The sequence below is a fragment of the Serinus canaria genome, chromosome 2, assembly GCF_022539315.1.
Source record: "Serinus canaria isolate serCan28SL12 chromosome 2, serCan2020, whole genome shotgun sequence".
Lineage (NCBI taxonomy): Eukaryota > Metazoa > Chordata > Aves > Passeriformes > Fringillidae > Serinus > Serinus canaria.
This window is the reverse complement of record NC_066315.1, coordinates 73,042,899-73,069,605: the sequence shown is the minus strand read 5'-3', so window position 1 is coordinate 73,069,605 and position 26,707 is coordinate 73,042,899. Positions and strand designations below refer to the sequence as shown.

General features: G+C 35.8%; 1 protein-coding gene across 2 annotated transcripts in view; it reads right to left on the bottom strand.

The window, feature by feature from the left end:
* Positions 1-856: 856 nt before the first annotated feature.
* LOC103820215 (cadherin-9) overlaps positions 857-26,707 on the bottom strand; it is a 65,277-nt gene continuing 39,426 nt past the window's right edge. The window contains exons 3-11 of one of the 2 annotated variants that reach the window (XM_009094896.4): positions 24,629-24,748; positions 22,360-22,527; positions 18,482-18,669; positions 16,945-17,198; positions 15,538-15,674; positions 14,038-14,159; positions 4,408-4,525; positions 4,070-4,321; positions 857-1,344 (exon numbers count right to left, since the gene is read on the bottom strand). In XM_009094896.4, the coding sequence (XP_009093144.4) occupies positions 857-1,344; positions 4,070-4,321; positions 4,408-4,525; positions 14,038-14,159; positions 15,538-15,674; positions 16,945-17,198; positions 18,482-18,669; positions 22,360-22,527; positions 24,629-24,748 (1,847 nt within the window). Of the gene's footprint in view, positions 1,345-4,069; positions 4,322-4,407; positions 4,526-14,037; positions 14,160-15,537; positions 15,675-16,944; positions 17,199-18,481; positions 18,670-22,337; positions 22,528-24,628; positions 24,749-26,707 lie in introns of both variants that reach the window. The other variant, XM_050970823.1, reaches the window with a different exon arrangement.

Below are 26,707 nucleotides of genomic sequence, written 5' to 3'. Positions count from 1 at the left end.
GTTCCTCAGATCCCTAGGCTTCTAACTGTTCAGTCCTCTCAGTGGTCACCTGTTCATGTAAGAAGGAGTGAGCTTCACCACAAAACTGTGTTATTATGCCATGTAGCAATACACATTGCAAGTCAGAGTGAGTATATTTATAATCACTTTTTCAAAAAAGCTTTTTCTGTTTGCTACACTGCATTCCCATTACAGAGCCCTCTCTCCATATCGTTCTTGCACAGTACATTGCAACCACTGATCTGATATGAGAAGATGCATTCAAAAATGAAGTATTGCACAATACAAAGTTTCCTTTGTTCAGAAAGATTGGGCAGTTCTTTATGATTGACAAAATACATCAGTAAGTAGTCTTTTTATAAATTCTAATTTATTTAATAAAAATACAAAAATATAAATATACATATATAAAAATATCAGGATGAATCAACACACAGACATTTTTAACTCAATAAATATGGCAGTAATATTAATCTTTTTTAAGCATATTTTTGAGATTAAGTTACAATGCAGATTCACGCTATCCAACATAGTAGGAAAGGTAAAGCAAAGCAATTTAAAAATATGGAGTTTCCATGTAATTATCAAAGGCGCAAAAAGCCTTTTATTGTCTTTTCATTCCCTATAAAACCCTTTCATCAGAGGTTTCTGGGCATAGAAGGTTGGTTATAGTGTTTTTTAAAATCTCAATCGTTCATATTCATTCACGTTGACTTATTGATTAAGCAAACCCTTACTAAGACAACACCTATTTTTTGTAAATTTTTTATTCCCAAGTAAGAGAGTAGGCCACTTTATTTATCTAGGAACATAGACATGAATTCCACTAACACTGACCAGGTCACAGATTATTTTCTCAGTCTCGATCACTGTCCTCTCCACCATACATATCTGCGAGTTTTTTAAACCGAGGTCCCCAGTCACTGAGGTAATCGTAGTCTTGGTTGCCTTCTGTGGTAAGTGACTCCAGGGAGCTGAGTGAATTTGCTATGGAATCATTTCCTTCGTAAGCATATGTTGCTAATGAATCATAAGGAGGGGCAGCTGGGTCTGAATCATTTTCCTTTAACCTTCTATGGATAAAATCTTGAACATCGATGTTTTCCCAAAGAGGGGCAGTCCGCCTTATCTGAAATATTGTTTCTGGGATAACATCTCTTCTTATCTTACTTTCCTCCCTTGCTTCTGGATTTCTCAGTGTGCCAATGTCAAAAGCCTGGGTGTCTTCTTCCCCACCTCCTTCATCATTGTACGTCACAATATTGTCCCGAACATCATCTTTTGAGATGATCAAGGGTTCTTTCTTCCTCTGTCTCTTGAGAGCCGTAAACAAGACAATTAATACTAAAAGGAAACAAAAAGTGAATGAAGGAACAGATCGTTAGAAAGGAAATAAGTGAGGCAAAATTTTACCTCATCTTTTGACATGGAAAGGTTTTAAGGCTGGAGTAGGTTTTTAGTAGGAATGTAGTGATAAAATCTATCTCCAAGTTAATAAGGGAAAGTATTAATGATTTAGTAGCAATCAAAAACTTGTCCTTTTTTTAAACCTATGGGATAAATGATCAAAATATTTTTATTTTAAATAAATTTGCAACTAAGCTGAAGTTGAAAAGTAAACAATATCATGCAATATTATCCTACTAAGGTTTGATTTTGGTTTTAATTTTGTAAGTACCACATTTCTGGCCATAACTAAGGGTCTTTTAATCAAATGTAGTTGAATCTCTTTAGCAAAAGTTATTCACACTCTTGAAAGCTAGTGATTTAGGTATTCCCAAGTGTCTAATTAACTTTTGAATATGGGATCTACAGGTCCCTCTGAAAATAAGAACCTGAATACCTTAAGGTATCAATATAATTGACAAAACTACTTTTGCTTCAATGACTGCAAGAACTGAAATTCTGTCTTTGTTACTAAATGTTTCTTTAGAAAAAACATGATCCCCTTAGTTTATGAAGTGCTAGTTGAATAACTCTTCTGAAGAGGTAAAGATTGATACAAAAATGAAGCTCTCTAAGGGGAGATAAAAAAATGAAGTTAAGGTTTGTAAATACATCCTGTTGTCTAAATGCTATTGATTTAAGCAGCAATTCAATGCTTAAGTGCATGTAAAAATCTGACTCTCTCTCCAGTAGCTGGAGTAAATAGGAGAGGCCAGAAAGTCCATCTGTCAATGAGACGTAGCAGTGATTGCTGAACCATAAATTACAGCAGTGCTGAATGGTTTAGTTGAGTCCTAAGAGCTAAGTTTTCACTCCGAATCACCTGAGTATTGATGAATAAAAGCTAAGATTTGACATGCTGCAGGTAGGGAGGGGGGAATGAAAATCTTCCACATGCCATGGTATTATGTTGTGAATATAAAATTAATAAAAATATGTTCCATTCTGTATTGTTTGGGTTTTCTTCCTTGTACAGAGGCCCTTCTTTTCATAATACTAGATGAGAGACTACACACTTTAGTAAGTTTAAGAACTCCATGTAGGAGAAAAGGGCAGATGACTGAGAGGTTATTATGAAGTGTCTTTCACAGTCTGGTACTTAATATCTCTCACCTGTGTTGGGCATGTTGACGCCAGTTTATTATTATAACACACTACCTTGTTGAAAAATTAAAGATGCTGAGTATCACACTAGCTGTAGATGAAAAATTCTGTTTAGATACTCCACAGCCACGCTTCTTTGACTTCGTATATGTTGGCGGTGCTAAACAGAGCAGGGCCTCTAACCCTGGGGCTGAGACACAAAGTAGTCCTGCTTGTTCTGCCCAGCAATGGTCCCTGATCCTCTTTGAGTTTCATATTCTATTGCTGTGGCCCTAAGACACATTTAACTTTGATAAGTTCAAAGTTTAGTACAGATTTGTTCAATCTGTACTCAGCATTGCAGCCAATCAGAGCCATGTTTTCATTCTGAGTGAGTAAGGGCACGTGGAGACAAAAAGGGCTCCTTTTTGTCAGGGCATGCAGGATGGCATTAAAGACGCAGAGCTTGTTGACATGATGATAAGAACTAGGCAAGGCGAAGAGCTAGGTCTGGCAGAGTTTGAACCATAATTTTCTCCTGAGAATGCTGCCTTTCATGTTCTGCCTCTCAGCAGATTATCAGCAGATTCCCTGACTATGCCTGGGCAACATCCTGGGGAATCCAAGGGGACTGATGCTGAAACCAGGCCAGCAGCAATTCCTGAATCTAAGCAGTTTATCAGTTTGCTGGAGCTCAAGTATTCTCCCTTCCTTAAGCCCAGTACAGATACCTTTTATAGATATTGCCCTTCTTCTAATACCTATAGCAAATATTACAAGGATCACAAAGTTATCTTGAGTCCAGGGTAAAAACTGAAAAAAAAAAGTATATATCCCCTTATAATTGTATAAACTAACACCTGTAGATTCCACCTGACCCCTTGGCAAGCTATGTTTGCTAGGACAGGTGGAAAAGGAAAGAGGTTTTCTGCGGAGTTTTACTGGAAAGTAGAGGTTATGACACTTTTCTTGAAAAATGTGCCAGTTGAAATTTTTATGTTCTTAATACCAGATAATGAGCTAGCATTTATTCTACTTCCTTCATATGTAATCACATGTATCATATGTAACCACTTCTACCTTCCAAACACTTATCTGACTTCTGTTCTTATACTTATTTAATCAGCAGTTCTTACTATCAATTGGAAGAAATTGAATATTTCTATCTTATGTTTTCGAGCTAATTTTTTTCTGAACAGGAAAAATCAAAATCTTCCATCATTAAATTGATAATATAATTCATAACATTGTTGCAAAACTTAGCAGAGCTTCAGAAATATGATTTTAAAATTCTGGACTTAAATGAAAATCTGGTTATGGTATGAACATTACTCAAACAAGCATGGTAACTGAAACTGACCCTATATTGTCAATTGTATTTAATCTGAATAGCACAGTCTCACTCTTCTCACACATTACTAAAGAGTAATGATGATATTTTTCTGCAGGGTAACGTGAATAAAGGTTTTAAGAACATCAGGGCTCTCGAAGTGACTAGATCTTTGTCTGGTCAAGGAAACATCTCATCACAGGTACCCACCCAGCAGGATAATGATGCAGAGGAGAATGGCCACCAGTGCCCCCGTGCTGAGGCCGGCAGGGAGCAGCAGGGCCTCGGCACTGCAGGACTGCATGTTCCCCCGGCTGTCACAGGCACACACCCGGATGGTCAGCGTGCCCGTGCTGCTCTGGATCGGGTAGTCGTTGTCAAATATAATGATTGGCAGAAGATAGGTACTCGTCTTACTGCGGCTGTATCCATTCCTTCTGGTCATAATTCCCGCTGTGTTATCTAGAATGGGAGCAGGGAATCAATAAGTGTTTCTGAATTAAGTTTTATGTGATATTGGGGAGGGAGTTGTTAAGGTCAGCAGTTACCTTTGTTGTCTACAACAGAGAAGTTTGGATGAACAGCAAATTCTGGCACCAACTCAAAGAAAAATTTGTGTCCTCGAGGAGGCTGGTCTTTGTCAATTGCACTCACAGTCTGTATGAGCTATAAAGAAAAGAGTATTTCATGCTATTTTAAGAATCTTGTGTTTCAATTCTCTGCTTTTCATGTCCCGTAAAAATCCAATGACTCTCTGTCTGAAGTCAAAAACTGATGTCCTAAGCCAAATGTTTCCCACAAAAATACAATAGAGGTTACAGTAAACAAATTATTTTATGGTTTAAACACATAACAAAGGATGAAAAAGAGTCCAGTCCTCACTGCAGAACAGCCATGTGCTTTGATTTGTACTCACTATCTTGCAGTGATACAGAAACATTTGCCCTTCTGAATAAGCCATAAACCTCCTGTGGCTTCATGCAGCAATGACAGAGAGTGCTGTGTAAACCAGTTGTTAAGTGGGTCTAATTCTCAATCCACCTCATCTGCTCCTGGCGATAAATTGGAGTACTGCACTGGCAGGATTCTCAGTTCTCCTGGGGTAATAAAAAGAAAATCTTTACTCCCTCCTAAATTGAAACCTCTGGCTGTGGAGCTTAATAGCTGCCCTAACAAGGCCACTCAAGCCCAGCTGGGAAGGAGTGATAATAGTGCCAGAATAGGGTCAGAGCAGAGTGGGCTGAAAAAAGAGAGGCTTTGGCAGTACCTCTGGATTGCATAAGCTTTCCTGGTGCATCAAAATGTGCAAATGTGTGTACTAATGTTTATGTAGACACATAGAAATGCTAATAATTTGAATATTTTTAATCTATCTTCTGCTAGACTGACAGGGAGGCTAAAGGAAACAGCTGCAGAACTGAGGAAGGAAAAGATACATGGGAACAACTGTGCTTTATGAATTGACCTGCAACATTTAACACTGTGCCACAGTAACTCCAGAAAGCTCCAAAAGTGAGTGGCTGTTCCGTCATTTTCCCTTCCTGGTGGGTGTCAGGCTAGAGAGTAACCCATAGTCCACCTTGGCTTGCAAGGACAGGTTTTCATTCAACCACAAGATGACAAAACTGGTAGCATGAAAATAGGCGTGAGTCTCAATGAGGATGCTATAACTCAGTACAGGTTCATTTCTATGGCACTTAAAGGCAGAATGAGCTCAGCATCCAGACATTTTTCTTTCAAAGCCAAGAGGGAGCCAATGACCGTTTTGAGTTTTCAGGTGTTTCCAGTGTTCAAGGTGTCTTGAAATCCCAGAGACATCAAAGCCACTTGTTATCAAAGGCTTTTTTTCCTCTTATTTCCAGAGAAGGTGCAGCCTGATTTCTTCCAGAAATACAGTAATTGAAAAGTAGCAGCAATATGATCTGTAAACTTTGTGCCAATCGAATAAGGAATTCCTTTTTCATATATACTGTCTTGGAACAGTGGCTTTAATGGGACTTGAGGATACAGTTAAATTTTTGAAGGCATTTAGTATCTCACAGAATGAATCATTATATTAAAGTGGATTTTGCTGTTATCATTCAGAAACTTGCCACTGCAAGAGCTGTACTGCACCACGAATATTCATCCCATATTTTCTAGTTACTTTTGGATAACTTGATTACAGTTAATAATATTGAATTATAATTTTAAAAAAACAAAAAAAAAAGCCAAAACACAACACAGAAACAGTTGAAGGGTCTGTGTTTAGCTCATTCAATTGCCAAGACCTCCTTCTAAAAAAAGCACAAAATATTTTTTATCATTTCTTTTTATTTTTGAGGTATATTGAGGAACTTGAATGGTAGCTTGTAAACATCAGCCTTGTACAAAAAGATGTGACTCAAAGCAGGACTGTGCAGTTTTTCTAAGTGTAATTTAAGTAACAACTACTTATAAAAATCTCTTCACTTTTAAAACATTTACTGTTCATTGAACTTTTTTTTTTATGTAATTTTTAGCTGTTTCACAAGATTAGTCAAATCCTTTTTTATGGTGAAGTATCTTGTTTAGAGTGTTTCTACATTGCAGTTTATGTCAATAACTTTCCAATGTTCAATTGCTTTTGTCTTTCCTGTAATCAGCCTCTGAAAGTGTTAGTACAGAAAGCAAAACCAGCATTGGGTTTAAGCTTAGTTTTCCACAGGTTAAAAATATTGCTAAAAAATCCCCAAATATTTTGATTGGCCTAAGACACCAAATTTAAATGAGAAAAGATTCCTTTCACATTAGCACAAATTTGAAAATACAGAAGAAATAGAAAAGTACCAGGGAGAAGAGAGAATCAGAGTAAGTGACAACATTTGTGCAGTTTACAATTACTTGCTGAAAAAGTCAAGGAGAAAATGTCCTGCTGCACTAACTACCAGAAATTGTAGCTGAGTATCTTGGGTCTTTTTGAGATGTAGTTATTCGGTGTTTGTAAGATTTGAATCCCTTCATGTGCAAATCACATGGAGAAATACAATTGTTCCAGGCACAGAGGAACCTGGTTACAACAAATAATTATTGTTGAGGGTAAGGCTGAAGAAGAAAAAAACCCAACCTCATTACCTGATCTAACTATTGGCAACGTAAATTGAGAACCAGCTGTTTGCCTAGCAGAAAAAAATGGGAGATTAAAAGAACAATGAGAAACTATGATTGCAGGTGAATTGTTCCAAGTGATGAGCAGGTGAAAGGAAATTAGAAATCTTATCTAATTAAGGATTTTTCTTTTTCAGTTATACAATTGTAAATAAAAGACAATTATGTCAATGATAATCACCACAGAAATTAAAGTGATCTAGCTATTTTTAAGTATCTCATTTATATGAAGAAAAGCTAGTACTCCTTCGTGTCCATTTTTTGATTTCATTTCAGAAATATATTCACCATTTTTTGATGCACTTATGGACATTGAGTTATGATCACTCTTCATCAGGACTTGAGAGCAAGGTCTATGATGCTGTAAGATTTATGACGGAAGAGTTATTTCAAGAAAATTACTTTTACTCAAATATATTTCAAGCAGTGCAAGCTTAGAGAAAATAAAACTATTCTCTTTATTTTCTTTTTTCATACCTTCCCACGCGAATGAGCATGTTTTAGAAGATACAGCAGTATTTTCACTATTTTGATTGTCACTATACATATGCATGAGCACTTCTGCATATTTTAAAAAGAGTGTCATACTCTTGAGTGGATCTTAATGGGTCAATTCAAGTTTTTAAAGTCACTTTTATTTGAGGGTAACGAAAAGTTAAACATAGACATTGGCATGAAGTTTTCTCTGTTATATTCAGGACAAGAGGTTTGTAGCACTTTGACAATGTTAAATGAGTAACAAGAAGAATTATTCCCAATGGAAACTCTTCTTAATGACCTTGGAACCAGTGCTCATTTAGCCACGCTGTTTAGCAGTGCTCTGACAATGACTGGTGTCTTGGAAAAAGTGTTCTTTAATATCTTTATCAACGACAATGGCAGTGAGGTCAAGTGCATCCTCAGCAAGTTTGCAGATGACACGAAGCAGAGTGGTGTGGTTGACACAATAGTAGGAAGGGATCCTGTCCAGAGAGACCTTGGAAATCTTGAAAAATAGACCTATGAGAATCTCACAAAGTTCAACAAGTCCAAGTACAAGGTGCTGCACGTGGGCCAGGTCAATCCTAGACAAGAGCACAGAATGGGAGATGTCATTGACAGCAGCCTTGCAGAGAAGAACTTGAGGGTTCTGGTGAATGAAAAACAGGACATGAGCCAACAATATGCACTCAGAGCCCGGAAGGCCAACTGTATCCTGGGCTGCATCAAAAGAGGAGTGGCCAGCAGGTCAAGGGAAGTGATTTTACTGCTCTACTCTTCCCTAGTGAGACCCCACCTTGAGTGCTGAATTCAGGTCTGGAGTCCTAACCATAATAGAGATGTGGGCCTACTGGGGTGGGTCCAAAGTAGGGGATCAAAGATGGTTAGGGGTATGGAGCACTCTGTCCACACGCTGAGAGAGCTGGGGTTGTTCAGTATGGAGGAGAGAAGGTTCTAGAGAGATCTTATTGTCATTCTCCTGTACTTTAAGAGGGCTTATAAAAAAGTGGAATATTGACTTCTTACACAGGCAATGACAATCCTGTTTCATATTGTTTGGTGTTTTTGACTTGAATGCTGTGATTTTAGGACTTGCACCACAATTAAAACTATGACTGTAGTTTATGTTCAGGCTATTTTACAGTTATTTGTACTCATGTCTGAAAAAGTGGTTGGGTGACTGGACTGCCTAGAAACATGTTCTTATGTATCTCATACATCCTTAGGCAAAGACTGCTCTTCAAGTTGTTTTAAAGACAGCAAGCAAGTAGAAGCTAGGTGGGGAATTCTGAAATAGGAAGGGTCTCTGTGCACTTCAGAGCATGCTGTTAGTGTTCCTGAGGCTGCACTTGCATACACAGAGAGCTACACAAGTAGAAGGTTTTGGTTGTAGGCTCAGCCTTGGGAATGGGTTTAAATAAAATATAGGAACCATTAAAACAAATGTTAAGCTTTATCAGCACAGAGGTCAGTACCATCTGGATGCTTTTAAGATGGGCTTTTCAGTGTGTGCTGGCTCGGCATGTCATGCAAATAAATAGCTGTTGCACCTTGGCTCCAGGGTGTACTCTTTAAAAACTACAGCCACATGCTTTGAAAAGTTCCTTGGAGAAGTATGAGCAAGATGAAGTCCACAGGTGGGCACATGCTATGTATTTTCACGTTAAACATTTCTACTAATAAAACAAAACCTGAGCCAAATAGAATGTTTGCAAAGAATTTTGCTGCTTCTTCTTTTCAAAACAGTAATATACTGGTGGTTGTTATTTTATTTCTACACCTTTTTCTTTTTCAAATTATTTCTTTCAAGATTCACTATATATGGGGAAAAAAAATGTTACTTTCACAGAAATTTAAAGATGTTAAGTGTTGTATATTGCCTTTCCAAAGTTTAAATACAATGTGATTATCATATAGCATAAAAATTGTACTTCCAGTCACAAAGACCACTAGAGAAAAATATTGTTAAGTTAGAGATACAGTGACACTTTTTGAGCTTTTTGTTGTTTCTGTATGCAACAGAAGAGAGGAGCAGGCTTTTAATCCACTTGAAGCATTTGGGCTTTCATATTTTGTTATATCATGCTCTTAGCTAAACCTGGTTGTTGTACAACAGCGAAATAGACTTAAAAGTATCTCTACGGACTTAAGAAAGAAATGTCTAGGAAATGTTAGTGTTTGTTTTTGTCTAACAGTTTTTAAGAAGTGGTATAGAACAGAAGTTCTGGATATCAAAGCACTGGCTTTCTTGAAAGTTATGGAACTTATTTGGTGTTGCAAGTGTTTCTCTAGGAACCTGGAAAGACCTCACCACTTTATCTGAAACAAACTATGGGGAACAATGAGAACAATGTATACAAATGTAATGGGAAAAAGATGGAAGAACACCTTTTTTCTCCTATCCTTTCTTCCTCTTACCCTTTTTCCTGCCTGTATGATCTGGTAGGGTCAATCACTGGCTAACCTTCAATGTTTTGCTAATAGCAAGCATAAATTCATAGGACAGAGGTTGTGTAAGAGACATGATGATATAGCCCATAGGAGTTTTTTAAAATCAATCCAGCTGTCAGTGGATGTCCATCGTGTCATTATGCAGCCTGAGTGATGATACTTGTACAGCCACAATTCTAGGCTATATCCCTGTAAGGTGCTGGCTGCAGAAAGCAGCCTCCATCACACATGTGCAAGCTTGAATAGATGCCTGCCACTTAACAAAACTTCACATTCAGTAATGCAAAGCAGTTTGGTTTCCAGATCTTGGCTCTGTTCCTCAAATGTGTTGGCAGTTTTAAGCAGGACTGAATGCTTATCAAAAGTTGGAAAACTCTCACTTCAATTCTTAATTAAAAAAAAAGACTGTTAGCACGGGTCTCTCACTAAAATAAGCCAAAAGGTGTCGACCTAGTGAAGAAGCTGCAATGTATATCAAGACATGACTGATAATTAGCAATGCACCCTTGAGAAAAAGTGATCTCTCTCTGCTCTATTTTAAAAAGAAAGGGAGGGTATGGAGAGTAATGAAAAGAAAAATCAGCCAGGTCTCTGAAGGAGGAAACAAACTTTCTACATTTCCTGCCATTCACAGTCTGAAAGCCTGTGAATGGCAGGAAAGAATATTGCATCAGAAGGGAAAAATAGTGACCCAGGTTGTTTTCTTGATGGATGTTGAAGTTAGCTAAATTTTTGCCAACAATAAACTATGCAATAAACTATGGAGCTAAATTTTTACCAACAAGTTGTTCAGTTAAATCAGTCTCCTTCTCGAGTATATCTTCCTGGTTTCCATGGAGAGTACTCATCCTCTAATCCAGCTAAAAAGACCCAATTAATTCCTGTGACAAGGGCATGAGAGAGCTTGTACCAAAGCCTTCCCCACGACAGTCCCTGGGGCTTCAGGATTAGGGGTTTCTAAATTGCACAAGAGGAAGTCTGCTCCTTACTTTTCTTTAGCCTGTGTACTAGCCAATGGAATAAGATTCTCATGGTGACAAATGTGTTTCAGCCTAATGAAGATAAATTTTTATTAAACTTTTATGATGAGGTTTCTCCCAAATCATACCATTGTTTCTTGGAGACAAAAGAGTAGAAGAAACTCTGTAGGATTTTCTTTCTTCTGACCCTCCTAAGGCTATCTGAAAACCACGAGTGAAGTGTCTAATATGTGTTGATGCTGAGAATGAGTACTGTTGCTTGGTGGCAGAGAACAATATTTGATCATTCTGATGCTTCCTGATGCACCTGAGACTTAAAGAGGAGTGTGACTAATAACTGGTCCTGGTTAAAACAAACAAACCAAAAAAAAAACCCTAGATGTATTTATCCTCTCAGTCTGATTCTTTTGTTATGGTAACAGATGCATAAGCAGTGCTGTGATGTGTCAAGAAGCAATAATGGCTACAATAAAAAAGCTGGTTTAGGCAATCTCTAAAATAGGTTGGAATAGTACTAAATGAACACATTTCCATTTTTCTTATATTATACAAGGTCTGCTAGACATGAGCAGTACAGGTTCTCTGGAACTTAGCACCCTTGGCCAAAACATTCAAGTTCATATTTCTATATCCTATTTTGAATACCAAAATAAAAGTACTCTCATGTATTGAAGACAGTCTCTCTTCTGAAATGCTAAGTCAATTATGCATAAATGTTCAGATACGAACTCTAGGTGCCTCTCTTGAAGACCTCAGCTGGTAACAAATAGAAAACCAAAATGAATCTCTCATTTTTCTGTAGCTACACGGGGTGCACACACTATTTCTGGTATTTTTGTAGGTTTTTCCAATGAGGGAAAATAATTGCTGAAATTACATTGGTAAATTAGATGTGTAGGAGGTCTGGAAAACAACATGCATATCTATCTAATGGTACTCTATCATAGCTGTTATTAGGTAAGCACAGAATTTACCAGAAAGGTAAATGATATTTCATACATTCATGGATATTTCACCAAATATGCTAGACTAGATGGAAATTTGATTTAGGAAATTGACAGCCAGTATGCCTGTACTGAACTTCTTCAAATATGTGACAAAACCTGGTTTTGCTGGTTGGCAAAATTACACAAGATTAATTTCAATTAGATTATAATTTCTAAGCTTTTGAACCTTTCTTTGTGTTATTCAAATAAAATACATGGCTCACTTTTCTACTGGTCATCACACTGAGATTTTAAGATTTATTTACTCTAATTTTGTCTTGTGCAATGAGACATTGTTACACTAACAGAATTTAGGTTCTATGGCAGCTGCTTGAACTTAACGGCTAGAATTGTCTGAATACATTCAGCATGAAAAAAAGCAGCTTAAAAGTCATAAAGTACAACTCTGTGGATCTAATAGCCAAAAGCTTGGAGAATTTTTGTACCTTCTGTAAGGCTTGAACTGTATTCTTAAGTGGCAATTTATGTCACTGGTTAAGACAGGATAATGTGATTATAAACCTTAGTTGTTGTGAAAAGCACTCTTTTTTCATTTTTTGGGTATGATAATTCCTTCCACTGTTTTAATTTATTCATCAATTCCTTTGATGTGTATATTCAGCTATTTATATAATTTACATGAAAAATAATAAAAAAAAGAATGAAAAAATTGTCAAATACCTCTTCAAAAGGAAGTGATTTTTTTAATCAAAGTATCCTCTTCCATCCTAATCCATTTTGCCTGAATTCTGATATTATGTTTAATGAATGAAAAATAAATAGATTATTATGCAGGCTCCCTACAATCTATTGTATACGCTTTTTTCTCCCTTTTTTTTTTCCTTTTTCTATCTGTTAAACAATTCATAAAACATCACTTGACTTGGATCTGAATTGAGCAAGAACACTTCTTGCTCTGTATGGAGTTCTGTAATACCTGAAAAGCTAAACTCATCTCAGGTACCATCTCTGCTACCTTCAGTGAAGCCTTTTTGACTAAAATAAACACTGGTAAAAAATCAGGTAGAACATGAGTATGGTTCCTGATGCATATCCATATCACCCATCTTTGTAATGTCTTTGAACATTGCGTGGTCACTGTGCTCTAAAGAAAAACAAAATATTATGCATTCTGATCCTTTCCACATATTTTCATGAAGCCATACAGTTTTGGCTGGATAATGACAGCCTAAAGCTACAGAGACATAAGGATAGACCTAAGCTGTTCTTAGGGCTTCATCCTGGCTTGTCTCTCTGAGAGTAGAAACCCACTCATGCTTGTGCTAGTGAAAATAATGATCTCAACTTTTTTCTTCCAGTCGAAAATTAATCAATCTAGAGAAGAGGCTCATGCATGAGCCATTTTGGAGAGATAATCTTAAAGTACCCTATCTGCTACTAAGTCCAGTTCTTTTATAAATACTTTCAGAAAAAAATCTCTCTTCTCAGAATTTAAAACTGAAGGACTGACTGGCATTAGCATAAATAGATGATGTTGTAACAGCAGCAAAAGACATTTTCATCATATGCTGGCTCTGAGTGTTGGTTTATTTACTCACTCAAATCCAAATTATCACTTTATTTTATTCTCAATTTTTTTTCTTGTCTCTTAGAACTTTACAGAATTCTGAGGTAGTTTAGAAAGGGATATACATGATCTTTAACCAGACTGAATACCAGACACTAACCTACAATAGAAACAGCTGTATTGCCCTTTATTTTTGAAAATGTTTGGTTTACACATCTTCTTAACTGAAGCATAATAAAGATTTTCTTGCTTCACGTACTTGAAGGTGTTGCTGCATTAACTAAGTCAATGATAAAAATCTAGAAATAAATGGAATTCTTGTACAGCATAAAACATTTTATAACATTATGTAAAACTATTTCTGAAAAATATTTTCTGAAATTAGAAATGAAAAACCACCTTAAAGTTTCATTTTTATTATATCCTATTCTATTGTACTAGGATATTATCCTTCATCTTTTATGTCCTTTTATTAATCAACTTGTATTTTCTGTATTTTCTGAAGAAGGTAGGAAATGAAGAGCCTGGGTTAGTCTACTGCTGTTCAAACTAACATGTTGATTCTTCATGATGGCACTGCAGGATAGTTTCCTTACAAGTTCTTTGGTAATACAAATATTGGTTTACCTGTCCTGCTTTTGCATTTTCACAAACAAATGTTTCATAGTAGTTGGCAAACTCTGGTGCATGATCATTTATGTCTAAAATCCGTATGAAGACAGGTATCTGGCTACTTTGTTTAGGATTATCTGAAAAAAAAAAATTACAATACAAAGAGATATGTATATGAAAATAATCCAATACTTCTTTTTTTAGAATAGATATAAAATAGATATTAGAAATGTTCAATTTTCTTGATTATACTAAAATAACGATATTCAATTCTCTGATGAAATACATCAAATATACACGAAAGTCCTATATATAATTGAAACAAGTTTTTCTAATATTTTTATATGTATATATGTATATATAATATAAAGTATGCTCAAATTGATTTGCATTAAAAGCAGGGAACTGATTTGTTATGGAGTTGTATTCTTTATATCAGTTCAGCAAATAATTCATTGCAAAAGTTGTTCCATGAGGCTGAGCTGTTAAGAACATTTACCTTTTCAAATCAATAAAGCAGTAAAAGAGTGTCAGTGACCACTACCACACACAAACACAAAATCATAAAAAACCCAAACCAAAGTTGTCCTTTCTCCCTTAACTGTAAAAAACAAAATAATGAAATTATATATGCAGGATAAGATAATCAATCAATCTTCACAAACCTCCTAACTCAAGGTATTGTCAGAGACAATTCTCACACTATGAAAATGCAGAACATTTTTAACCAAACAATGAAAAGCATTCAAGAGGAAAAGGTAAAGATATAAATCTTTCTGAAAATGGGGATATGATTCATCTCTCCATATTACCCAACTCTCAGACTCTTAAGCACATTGACTCCAGGGGAATCTATAGGAGAATAAAGGAGGGCAGAAAAGTTTCTCACTAAAATCACTCTGTTTCCCTCTTTGATGACCGTTGCCTCAGAAAAAGGTAGGCAAGACACATCTAGCCTGAGAGTATCTAACAGAATAGTAAAGAATCCAGGTGAAAGATTAAGGCCAGGGTTTACTTCAGATTTGGAGGGCAAAAAATTTCCCTAGCTTTGACTTCAAACAAAGCCATTTTCTGAGATAAGTTAAATCAGCCGAGGTAAAGCATAATTTTTTCTCATTTACAGAGGTTATTCTGACAATGTATTTGTATGTCAGGGACATTTTTTCTTCTCTTGCCCCAAGAATTTTCCCAAAGTCTTAGCTTGGGATAGAGCCAGAGCATCACACCTGCACAAAATTATTTGATGTGAATTCTTAAGGAACCCGTTAACTTATCTAATGTATATTGCACATTTTTTAAGCTTTAGAGTTCCTAAATATCTTTGTAAAAAATGGGCAAAATGTATCCAAAAATAATAAATTGGACTTTAATATGAGTGTTTAAAGGTGTCTTGTCTATCAATACTTTCTGGATAAGGGCAAAACTAATGAAACAAGGTAAGTCATAGAAACTGTAGAATTTAATTATTTTCTCAGTTTAAATATTCTTCTGAGATAAATTTTATCTTGATCTTACTGATTTCAGTTGCTATGACAGTGATGTTGTGCCAGGGAGTTTCTTCTCGGTCAAGTGGCTTCGAGAGGAATAAGGATCCATTTCCTGAATAGATGTTGAATATTCTGTCAAGGTCAGTGTGTCGATCTACAGAATATCTGTCAAGATACAGTAAAATTGAGCATCACAATCTCCCATTTCAGTCTTCAGTTTAGCTCACAGCCACCTCTAAAAATTTTCAAATTCTAACTGTGCTTAATCAAGAATGCTTTCTTTACAATAAACCTAAGCTTTCCCATAACCACCTGCATGCTACAAATGTTTAGAATTTTAAGACTAGTGAGGAGGATGAAGAGCAAATTATTATTTGGGTGGTTTTTAGATTGATAATTGAAATTACATTTTGCCTCATAATGTGAATTTTGGAATAATAACTAAAAGTGAACTTTTTTTAGATAAGATATTTTGCAAATTAATTGTATCTTAGAGAACTCTGTCACCAAAGGACATACATTGCAGACACAAGGAAGTGTCAATTTAAAAAATCTATTTTTGAGGTGTCACAAGGACCACAAGATTCAACAGAAAAATCTTTCAATTACTTTTTCTTTAAGATGAAACTTCTTAAAATCTTGTGTTGTGATACTTGCTCTTGCTTTGTTCTTACTCAGTGAGGACAAACTTGGTTTACAGCTGTTTTTTTAATCAAGTTAGTAGCTGGCAGTCATTATCAGGTTAAACTGGGATTTTATACGTATTATACTTAAAAATATTTTATTTTTCTCCTCCTCTTACACCTCCTACCTCAACACTTACTGCTGTAGGACATAGAAGGCTTGTTCAAAAATGCAGAGATCAATTTTCATAATCACTTGCATGGTAAACAGACAAACTTAAGTGCCTTGTTTGTCACTGCAGATAATAATAGCAGATTGGTAACAATTACAGCAATTTCACAGCACTGAACTCTTACTTCTAATTGTTATTACTTTCTTGCAATCATTTCTTATTCAATATACCGTGATCATTAAATAGTTAAGTTATGGAACATGGATGTTATGTACAGAAGTGTGACTGCTATCAAGCATCAGGGAGCACAGAAATACAGAATTTTGAATGTTTTAGATAGTATAAAAGAATAATTTTATGAACAGCTCGGTGAAACTACAAGAATATGCTGGCAATTAAATGCTGACATCTCCTTTCTTTTTACCTGGTTCCTGTTGACTGTTCTTAAAAAGCATTCTCTGCACTGCTCATTGTGCTAATTGTATTTGCCTTCACAAGCTCACATAGATATTCCTCTTGGACATTTTCCAACAGCCCCTATGTACTTAATTACCCAAACAGCCTCTTTCTACCTTGCACTTGCACAGTTCTCTGTTGACCCACAAAATCTAAAGAATTTTATATTGTATAATGGCTTACTTTATTGCATTCTTTGCTATATCTGGGTCTTGGGCTACAACTTGCCCAATAATGCTTCCTTCCTTGGCATCTTCATCTACCTCTATTAAATACCAGGGTCTGCTGAACACTGGAGGTTCATCAATGTCTTCAACAGAAATTTTGACAAAAGCCGTGTCTTTGAATGGCCCCAGCTGAAGGAAACGAGGATCAGGATGAGTGTTGCTTGCTTCTACTTTTAGGGTATATAACACCTTGTTTTCAAAATCCAGATGCTGAGGAGCAAATAATAATAATAACAAAGAAAATTACATCACTTTACCAAAAAAATGTGAGTAAGTTTTACAGTCTGAATCAAAAGGTGGAATATTTTTAGCAGCAAAAACTCAAAATTTTAATCCATCTTGAGGAAGATGGAGTACATTACATCTTATTCTAGACATTAAAATTAAGGATTATTATAGGATTGCAAAGCAGGTATGACCCCTCAGCCTATTAATTATTCAGGTTCCTGAAAAAAACAGAAGGCTTTGACTTATATAAAAATAAAAAGATAGAAACATGGAAGTTTTACTCAGTCCACAACAAGAAGATGTGTAAAGTCCTATTTGACTCATTACATTGGCAGTAACAGGAGCAGTTATTCCAGTTTTAAATGACCTCTGTCCTATTTATCTTTTCTTTTACCCATGCCTGTTTGGCAGTAGGAACAAACCAGACTTGTCCCTGGTCTCTGTGTTCCTCAGTAAAAAGAAAAACTGTGAAGTTTGATTTTCAATCCATATGACATTTATATCATGCATATCCATATAGGTATATGTAGGTAGACCTTCATAGATACACATACATAAACAAGTATATGTGCTTCCAAATATGCCTATGGTTTGGTATTTTATTTATAGGTAGTTCTGAATTAATGTTACTGATATATTTAGTAACACTAAATTTAAAAAAAATCAGATTTTAAGAGGCTGAATTCTGAAAAGCAACCAATAATGTTGTCAGACATGGTATTTTGAATTAAATTTCTAAGAATGTCTTTGCTCTTTGGAGTTTCACTGACATCAAATGTAACAACTGAAGTATCACCAAGACTGGACTCAAACCAAGACAGATTTTAGGTGCTGGGGATAACTGGCTGTTGAACAGATTAGAAAGGGAGAGTTTAGTCTTGGACGTGCAAATTCATCAAGCTTCAGGTAAGCCTACCACCCTTGTAAGTCTTAGCACAGCCATCAGCTGATAAACCCCACTGTGAACTGAACCTCTCCAAGTTTTCACAGCCCTAATTTGAAAGTACTGTGTGTGAGAGTCTATATATTGAACAGACAGCAGCCCCTGAAATATTGCTTTATGTGAAGTGACATGCCAGTAAATTTCCCTTGAGACTTGAAAATAGCAGATACCTGCTGAAGAAAGAGAAGAACAAAACTAATACAACAGCTCCTTGGCAGCCTGACCCCTTGTGCCATCCACCCTCCCTTCCCCTGGAAAAAGAAAAATAACCGTAACACCTGAAGAGCTAAGTACATATAAAAGAGAAGGAGAAAAAGTAAACCTTTTTGACAGTTATAATCCCTTCCTGTGTGTCCTTGTCAGTGATGATATCAAACATGTCTGATCCATCCCCACTGGAGATGCTGTACTCAATCTCTGCATTTTCTCCCACATCGGGGTCATTGGCTTTAATTCTGCCAAGAGGAGTCCCAGGTGCTGCAGATTCAGGAGAGCTGAACTGGTAGGAGCCTAGAAGAGCAAAATCAAACATTTATTGTTTTTAGAAACTTTTCTTTTCTTAATAAAAATGATCTTCAATTTCACCTAGATTTTTTAAAGTAACTTGGAGATTCAAACACTGTAGGAAAAATGCTGCTAGTCATCACACAAAATTTTAAAACAGGATTTGGAATTGATTGACAAACTGTCAAAAAAAATCAAGTTATTCTTCAAAGCCATATAACACTGTGATTCTTCTATTTTTTTCTTTTTAAGGAAAAAAGGTGCAAGAGTAAGGTACCAGTTCTTACCCTGATTATTAGCACTATATATATATTTTTTGTCAAGAAATGTTCCTAGATATATTTAGATATAGGAAAGGATTTTGTTTTGTTCTCTCAAGGTTTTTCTCAAACAAGAGTTTTAGAAATCAGTGAGGATTTTGGAAAGAGACTAAAATAGAATAGCCATTTTTTTAATTACCTTGAAATATATTTTAGTAAGTGTTCTGTTTGAAAACAATAAATTTATCTGTTATTGATAATACATACTAAAGAGCATTTGAATACATGTTCATGTTAATTGCTATTGCTTTTTTATAATCAGTCTTCTAGAAAGAAATCTGAGTACACAGACCCTTTACTCTTGTTTGTGTGTATGAAAAGTGAATTGAAACCTATTTTCTGACTTTTTTTTTAAAAAATCTAATTTTAAAAACATTCTTTAGCAGAAAAGCTATTAATCAGATGTATTTCTTCACCAGGAAGAAGCAGACATAGAAGATGTTTCCTGACTAGCAAGACAAAAAAAAAATAAAATCAACCAAGAAAATGTAAAAAAAAATCCAAACACATCTGATGGGTTCATATTTTGCACATAGCATGCCAGAATATGATCTTTCTTTTGATCTGTTTTTTCATGAAAATTCATAGTACTTTACTGAGTGAAGTAGTAGCATTGGAGAAATACCTTAAGAATCTGACTAAATTAGCACCTAATAAAGTGTACAACCTTTATTCAAAGGATCCAAAGAGGACACACATAAATTGTATTGACTTGTAGTAAAGTACAGTCAACTCTCTTTGTTGCAACAATCCTATTTCCTCTATTTACATGCCCTTTTGAGACACCTAAGGATCCTGACTTGATCCATTTAATACAAGGAATATATAAAAATTCTAAGTGCAGAATGAGTTTCTGTCCCCAGTTGTAAAGACTAAGTACAAAAGAGAGTTCCTGAAAATACCTTACATTTATATAGATGTGTAGCAAAATGGAAGCTAATGCTTGATGCTAAATGGTGATTGCTGTTACAAATTCAAGGTTGTAAGTGAAAACTCAGCAGCAGCCTATTTTTCTGTGATCCACACAGACTAAAATGTACATTGTTCCCTCAAACCAGTCTACAAATAGGATGAAAGGTAGGTCTCCTGGCAGCTAAACCATGAGCTTCAAGCCTTGAACCCTTGACAAATTCAAGGGTTTGGCAGCTGAGCCAGATCTACCAGAAGAACAGATGCAGTCATGGTACTTACTACTCCTTCCAGAAAAATACCTTCAGTGCTTTTTTGCTTGAAAGCATTCCTAATTTTGTGGTGCTGTGTGAATGCTACACATTTCAGCATGTGAGATGGCTCTTTGGTTCTGAGTACAACAGAATTCAAAATGCCTTAGCTTTTCATTATAGTACCATTTTAATTCCATTTAGGCCTATGTCTTCTAATTTTCCACAACTACTTTTAGGAAACAGAACAAAACAAAACAAGAAATGCTCCTTCTTGATGCAGTCTGAACAACCATTACTTCACTGTGTCGTTTTACTTCCTCCATTCCTTCTAAGAAATTAATTTTTGGGTCTTAAATACCTTGATATTAACTGGTGTTGCTTGCAACTGCAGTTCACCCTCTACTTTAGGCAACAATTTTACTTATTGTTGCTTCACATAAAAGAAAAAGCAATAAAAACGTTTTCATAAAAAGCAAACCTCCAGAAAAGATAGTTTTTTGAAGGTGTATCCCTCTTCATAACTACCTAAGAAGAAATCAAATCTGCCTGATATTTCTCTTTCTTTGATTCCTAAAAAGCATTAAAAACCACCCTGCTGAGGAGAAAGAAAATGAGAGGGAAGGATCATCAGCACAACTGGAAATGCAGCATCAGAAGATCCCACAGCAGGCCTTCTGTAGCCACACAGTGTGTTTCAGTAAAGTTCAAAGTAGAATACTAGGGTGAACATTGTTTGAGGCATCAAATTGTGTGAATTTCTATAAAAAGTGCCCATCCCAAAGTATATTGAAATAATCAGAAAAGCTTTCATAGACTTGAGGATTCAGTTAATTTTGAAAGAAGGGCATCGTGAAGAACACAGGCTAAGCGGACTGGAAACCTTAAATTATTTTGCAGTTCTATACGTTCTTCATTCTTTCCTTTATCTTATTTGATTTTATTCAACAGTGAGGCTTAAAATGCAATGGGCCACCATAAATTATAGTTTAGGTTCCAGAATTCCTATTTGCCAAAATTTCATAGGCTGCATCATGCTCTACATTTTTAAAAAGCATCCCCTCATGAAGTCAAACAAGAAGTTCAGGTAAAAATTGATATTTTAATTTCCCTTGTGAAGGTGATTCTCATCAAGTGAACTCTGTGAATTGAAATTATATTTCTTTATAAGGGTTGCAGTACTTCCCCTCCCCTCTCTTCTTTTAAAGCAATGCATTATTATTGATAGAGATTAAAGCAGTAGTTTATAATTCCACAAAGATCCATTCTTCCATGCTGTCAGAGTTTTCCAATATTTTTTTTTTAAATCTGCACTAGGTTGAACAGTTTGTACTATTTTGGGTGTACTTATTGCCATGGTACTCAAGTGCTTTTCAAGTCCAGGAGAGCATTTTATAAATCAGCTCTCTTTGTTCAGTCCTTAGTGGATCTGTAAAGAGAGCCAGGTCTCTCATCAGTGTGAACAAGCAATTCAAATTTTATTATGTGGACACTTTTCTGGCAGGCTCTGAACTGAGGCTGTAAATTTCTCCTATCTGCAGCCTATCAAGCAGTTATCAGACACTGACTGTAACAATGTGAGATTGGATTTAAACACTGGCCTAGGATAAAAAGATTTTTGTAGGGTATTACTCTGAAGCTTTCTGTGGTGTGCAGCTTTCTGCTATTTGCTCTTCTTTTTTCCCTGTACAAAGATATTTTTAAAAAACTTCTTTTATTGTGCCAGGCTGGCCTAGATTATCAAAATCATTCAAGAACTGAACACAGATTACTATTACTTAAACCAAATGCTTAGACTGCCAGCAGAACAAATACCTTATCAACTCTGCCTGTGCAAGTCAGAACATTAGAAAACCTGAGATGTATTTGCTTGCTTCAACATAGGGAACTAAAAGTGTTTCCGAGAACAGGTCCTTATATTTTGTAGTTAAATTCCTCTAAAGTCCCTTCAGTTGGCCTAAATTATTACTACAGTTTATATTTCTGTAAGGAGAGTAAGAAAGAGAAGTTTATCACTCCAACAAAGAATTTGATGTTAAAAAAATGTAGACAGAGATTCCCATTTGCCTTGGGATGCTGCAAAATAAACAGACACAACAGTGGGTAAGTACTACAAAAACAGTGATAAAAAACCCCAAAACTTCCAGATGGCCAAAGCAAACCAGCTGATTTTTTGAGAGGTTCTTTGGAAAACCAAACTATGAGATGTTCCATACTCTGGGGGAAGCGAGGTGGATTGTCATTGACGTCAGTCAGAGTGATGTTCACGGTGGTGGTCCCTGATAGTCCTCCCATCTGGCCTCCCATGTCCTTTGCCTGGATGACCACTTGGTATTGCTCCCTGTTTTCTCTGCTCATGTCTGGTAAAGCAGTCTTGATTATGCCTTGAAGGAGTGAAAAAAAAAAGGAGAGACAGGGTGGTCAAGGAGAAGCCCCATCCACTAAAATCTCAGAGCTCTTAGGTGGATTCATGTCAGATACACTGTGCAGACGATAATCCATAGCAATCACAACAAGGTATATTGCAATAGACCTTTCAATCTATGGATGCTTTAATGTAATTTTAAGAAAAAAAGACAAAAAAATGTAACAGATATTATTGATTGTTTTTGTTTTGCTAAATCAATTTGATTATTCTTTTAATGAAAAAAATATCAATATGTTCATTGACTTAATGAAATTTTGCAGTTTCTATCCCCAGTTATTATTTACTATATTGTGTAATCTTCAGCCCTGGTGACATTTTGATATTATAGCACAAGGTTGAACTCTAACATGCCCAGGATTTATTATTCTGATCTGTAATAGATCATTGATTTTGATGCTCAGTGATGTTCATTTTAAGTCAGCTGGGGCTATAGATAATAAAAGAATTGGACGAGAGTCTAAAATTAGGTTTGAAAAATTTTTTGGGGGTGTCCAATTTGAAGGATTTCATAACTGTAATTTGAATGTCTCAAACACTTTTTGCAGAACACAAAAATAAAATAAATGTCTCAGGTGAGAAAACCAAAAATGATGCAGTGCAACACTTTTCATTAAAGTTCTTTTTTGAAAACCAAGCAAAGTTTTTTATTTGTATTTTTATTTAGAAGAGTATTGGCTTCTCAAAGCTGGAGTGAGCAGAGCTTTCTCTTGTGAAGTGGGAAAATGTAAGCATAGTGTCCTTTCCTGCTTGGAGGATTCACATTCCTTCCTTTTCTTTCTCAGAAGAAGGCTTTCATTATAGGCTCAGTTTGATATTACACACACAAAAAAAGGCCAACCCTGGAAAATTTATACTTCTAGCAAGTGAGTGAAATAAAGAAAAAACCTTTTGCAGATTAGTGGTTATGACATTTATGTCTGAGCCAGGATTACCAGGTCCTGATTATCATCCCTAGGCTTGCTAATACATGTAACATAAAACAGCAAATTGGATTAAAATGAGAAAATAATCCCTGAACCAAAGAGGAGAGGCCAGGTGTTCCCTTACTGTCTGCCTGCCTAAACACTTGCTGCCATCAGTTATTGCCCATGTGGTGCTGGTCCTGTTTCCCTGCTCATGCCTGGTAATGATGTTTGAACAGGGGACTGGAGAAAAGAGGAAAAAAAAGAGGGGAATATCCAAACACTTTTATCCAATGCAAAATCTTTATGCTTCCTTTTAAAATTGTAACCTTGTCATTAATTATCTTTTGCATATCATGTCTTTGCTGTATTTAGAAAAAAAACCCAAATTTTTTCAAGAGAAAGTTAGCCATGATCTGAGCACTCTTAATGGATTAGGAACTTCAGGGATTCTGAACAGAGTTGCACTTAAATTCTCAATTAGAAAATTTTGATAACATTCAAGAAAAACTAATGTAATGTCTATTGAGTCTTGAGTGCCTTAGGATTAGATATTTGGAATAAGAGAATTCTGGTGACATCTTTCTTTTCTGAACCTTAATTTTGAGTCATAGATATCCAAAATTCACACTTTTTTTTTAAATTTGGTTTGTGTTTGTCTCTTATCCAAATTCCTGCATAAGAGTGAAAAAGGCTTTAATTCATTCTTTTCAAATTAAAAAGATTAATGATAACTTGCTTCCGTTCCCATAACTCTTGGAATCATAATACAATTAAAAAAAAAAAAATTAAGTTAAAAATTAACTGATTTAAAATCAGTGGTTCCAAACTTTTAGAAATTATTAATTGCTTGTGAGGTTTTTTTTTACCTTATAGTATGAAAATGTCCAGTTCCTATTAATGTTTTTTAAAGGTAAACTAATGAAATTCACAGAAACTGGTGTAAAATAGGCTTGGGACTAATTTTGGTGTGTTTTTGGGCCCTTTACAGTATTTTACACCATCTTTTTAAAAAGCCTTTGGACTTTATAGTTAACAATCACCTTCTGGAAATCTTCATTATACCAAGAAAAGCAGTTTTTCTGCATTAGCATTATTTTAACAGGAAAAACCTACTTTTATTTTGATTCCAGTGAGACTGAATGGATTGCTAACCTGTTTCTGGATCCACTGAGAAATATGGCTGTCCCTGGAGGATGCTGTACACCACTTTGGCACTGTTCCCATAGTTGGCATCATCAGCGTCTGTGGCTGTCACCTGAATAACAGATGTACCTAAATGGGTACCAAGCAAAGAATCAGCAGATTTTAGGAAGGCATCCACTTCTTCTAAACCATATGCAGTTGTTGAAGTATTGAATTCAGGGAGAAATCAAACAACATCCTCTGGAGTAATCCAGAGTTATCCTGCTCAAGAGATAGTAAAATAAAATCCCATCTTCATGGTGACTGGACTGAAAATCATTACCACTTAAGATTCATGCTTCAGTTTAACAAGATAAACACACAGGGACTGACATATCTTTGAAACCCAACACAGCATTAGGTTTTTGGTGATCAAACAGATATGGAAATTGTTCTCTGGCAATAACACAACCTCAATTGAAACTGTTCACTTAAAGCTTTGCTTTAATTAATAAATAAGCTTAAAGCAAATTTCCCCATTCTCATTTTCTGCTCAGATGACAGATGTCAAGTGTCTGAATTCTGACTCAATAAAACAATTTGTCTCATCCTAAACTGATTTTTTTATTTTAAAAATACTGGTTTTGCAATAAGAAATTCTATTTGAGGGATTTTGTTTGGGGTTTTTTCTCTCTTGGTCAAAGTTATTTGGCAAATATAGGACATTAAATGCTGCTGAGGTTTATTTGGCATTCACTTATTTTATGTTTACCCTTGTCCTGTGATCATAAAAAAGAAAATACAGGTTATAAGGGATTATGAGTACTGTGAGCCAATACATTTGGTGTAGTTTATGGGTTGGAAGCAAATGAAAGCTTCTGTTAAGCCTTTCTTATAAGATATAAAAGCACAAAGGTATCCTTCACAAGCATCTTTTTTTTCTCAGCACTTAGATGTCAGAATGCATTTTGCTCACACAATCTAGAGCTGACAAATGTCTAGATAAATGCAGGCAGCCCAATAGCTAGAGGTGTAAAGGTGCTTGACTCCTTGCCAGGGGAAGAAGGCTGACTGAGAAGAAGCTCTATACCCTATTTTTGGCAAGGGTTTTTTTTTTTTTTTGGGGGGGGGGGTGTTCAGGTTATTTTTTTAATCTCACTTTCTTTGAAAGAAAAAGTTCTAGTAAGCACTGCCAACTTAATTCATACCATTTCCTACTCCTCTTTTTCTATACCTTCAGTCTCTCTAGATTGAAGTTCCCTCAGGTAAGTTGTAGGCAAATGTCTGTCTTGACTGCAAGTTTAGAAGACCCTCATTTACCTGTGATTAATGGCATTGAAGTGAATCATTTGTACTGTTGCTTTTGAGCATATCCCAGAGATTGGGAAAGTAGAAATTAAAAGAGTAATCAAAACAGATTTGTGAGGGTACATTATTATCAGGTCCCGTTAGATGCAACTGTTTTTTCATAGCACGTAACACAGCTTTACAAATAATAGTTTTACCTACACAGCAATTCCCAATATTTCAGGTTATCTGAAAAGCATGTCAAGAGAGAATGAATACTTCTCTCTCAGCAATAAACCAGCACAAAAACATTGTACGAATGCTTTGTCACAAATCATCAGACTCTGAAGACCATTTTTGCTGTCAGGTATCTGGATTACTTTTTGCCTGGCTAAACAGCTAGAGCTCATCTGAGTGCCAAGCTGAGCTGTAAAGGTTATCCCAAAGAAGTGAATATTTAAGGACATTTTATTCACTAGCAGTGCCCAGAAGAACTGCTCATCTGGACAAAAAAATCAAGACAGTTCTTTGATAATCATAAAGTTCCATTAGTCTCATATGCTTCCAGAAAAGCAAGTTAAATCCCCTGCCTCCTCAAGGCAAACAGGGAGAGACAATATGTCTTGCTAGCTTATAGAAAACCATAATCTATAGAATAATCTGCTTATTCTGTGTGATGTTGTAGCATCTAGAAGTTAAGAATCAAGAGTAATTTAGCTGTCCATTGCCAAAAACCCCAAAATACCTTAATCAGGAAAGGTTTTTTCTGTGGCCTCTTGATCTAGGCACTGTCATGGGACTGGCACAGAAGTTTGAATATGG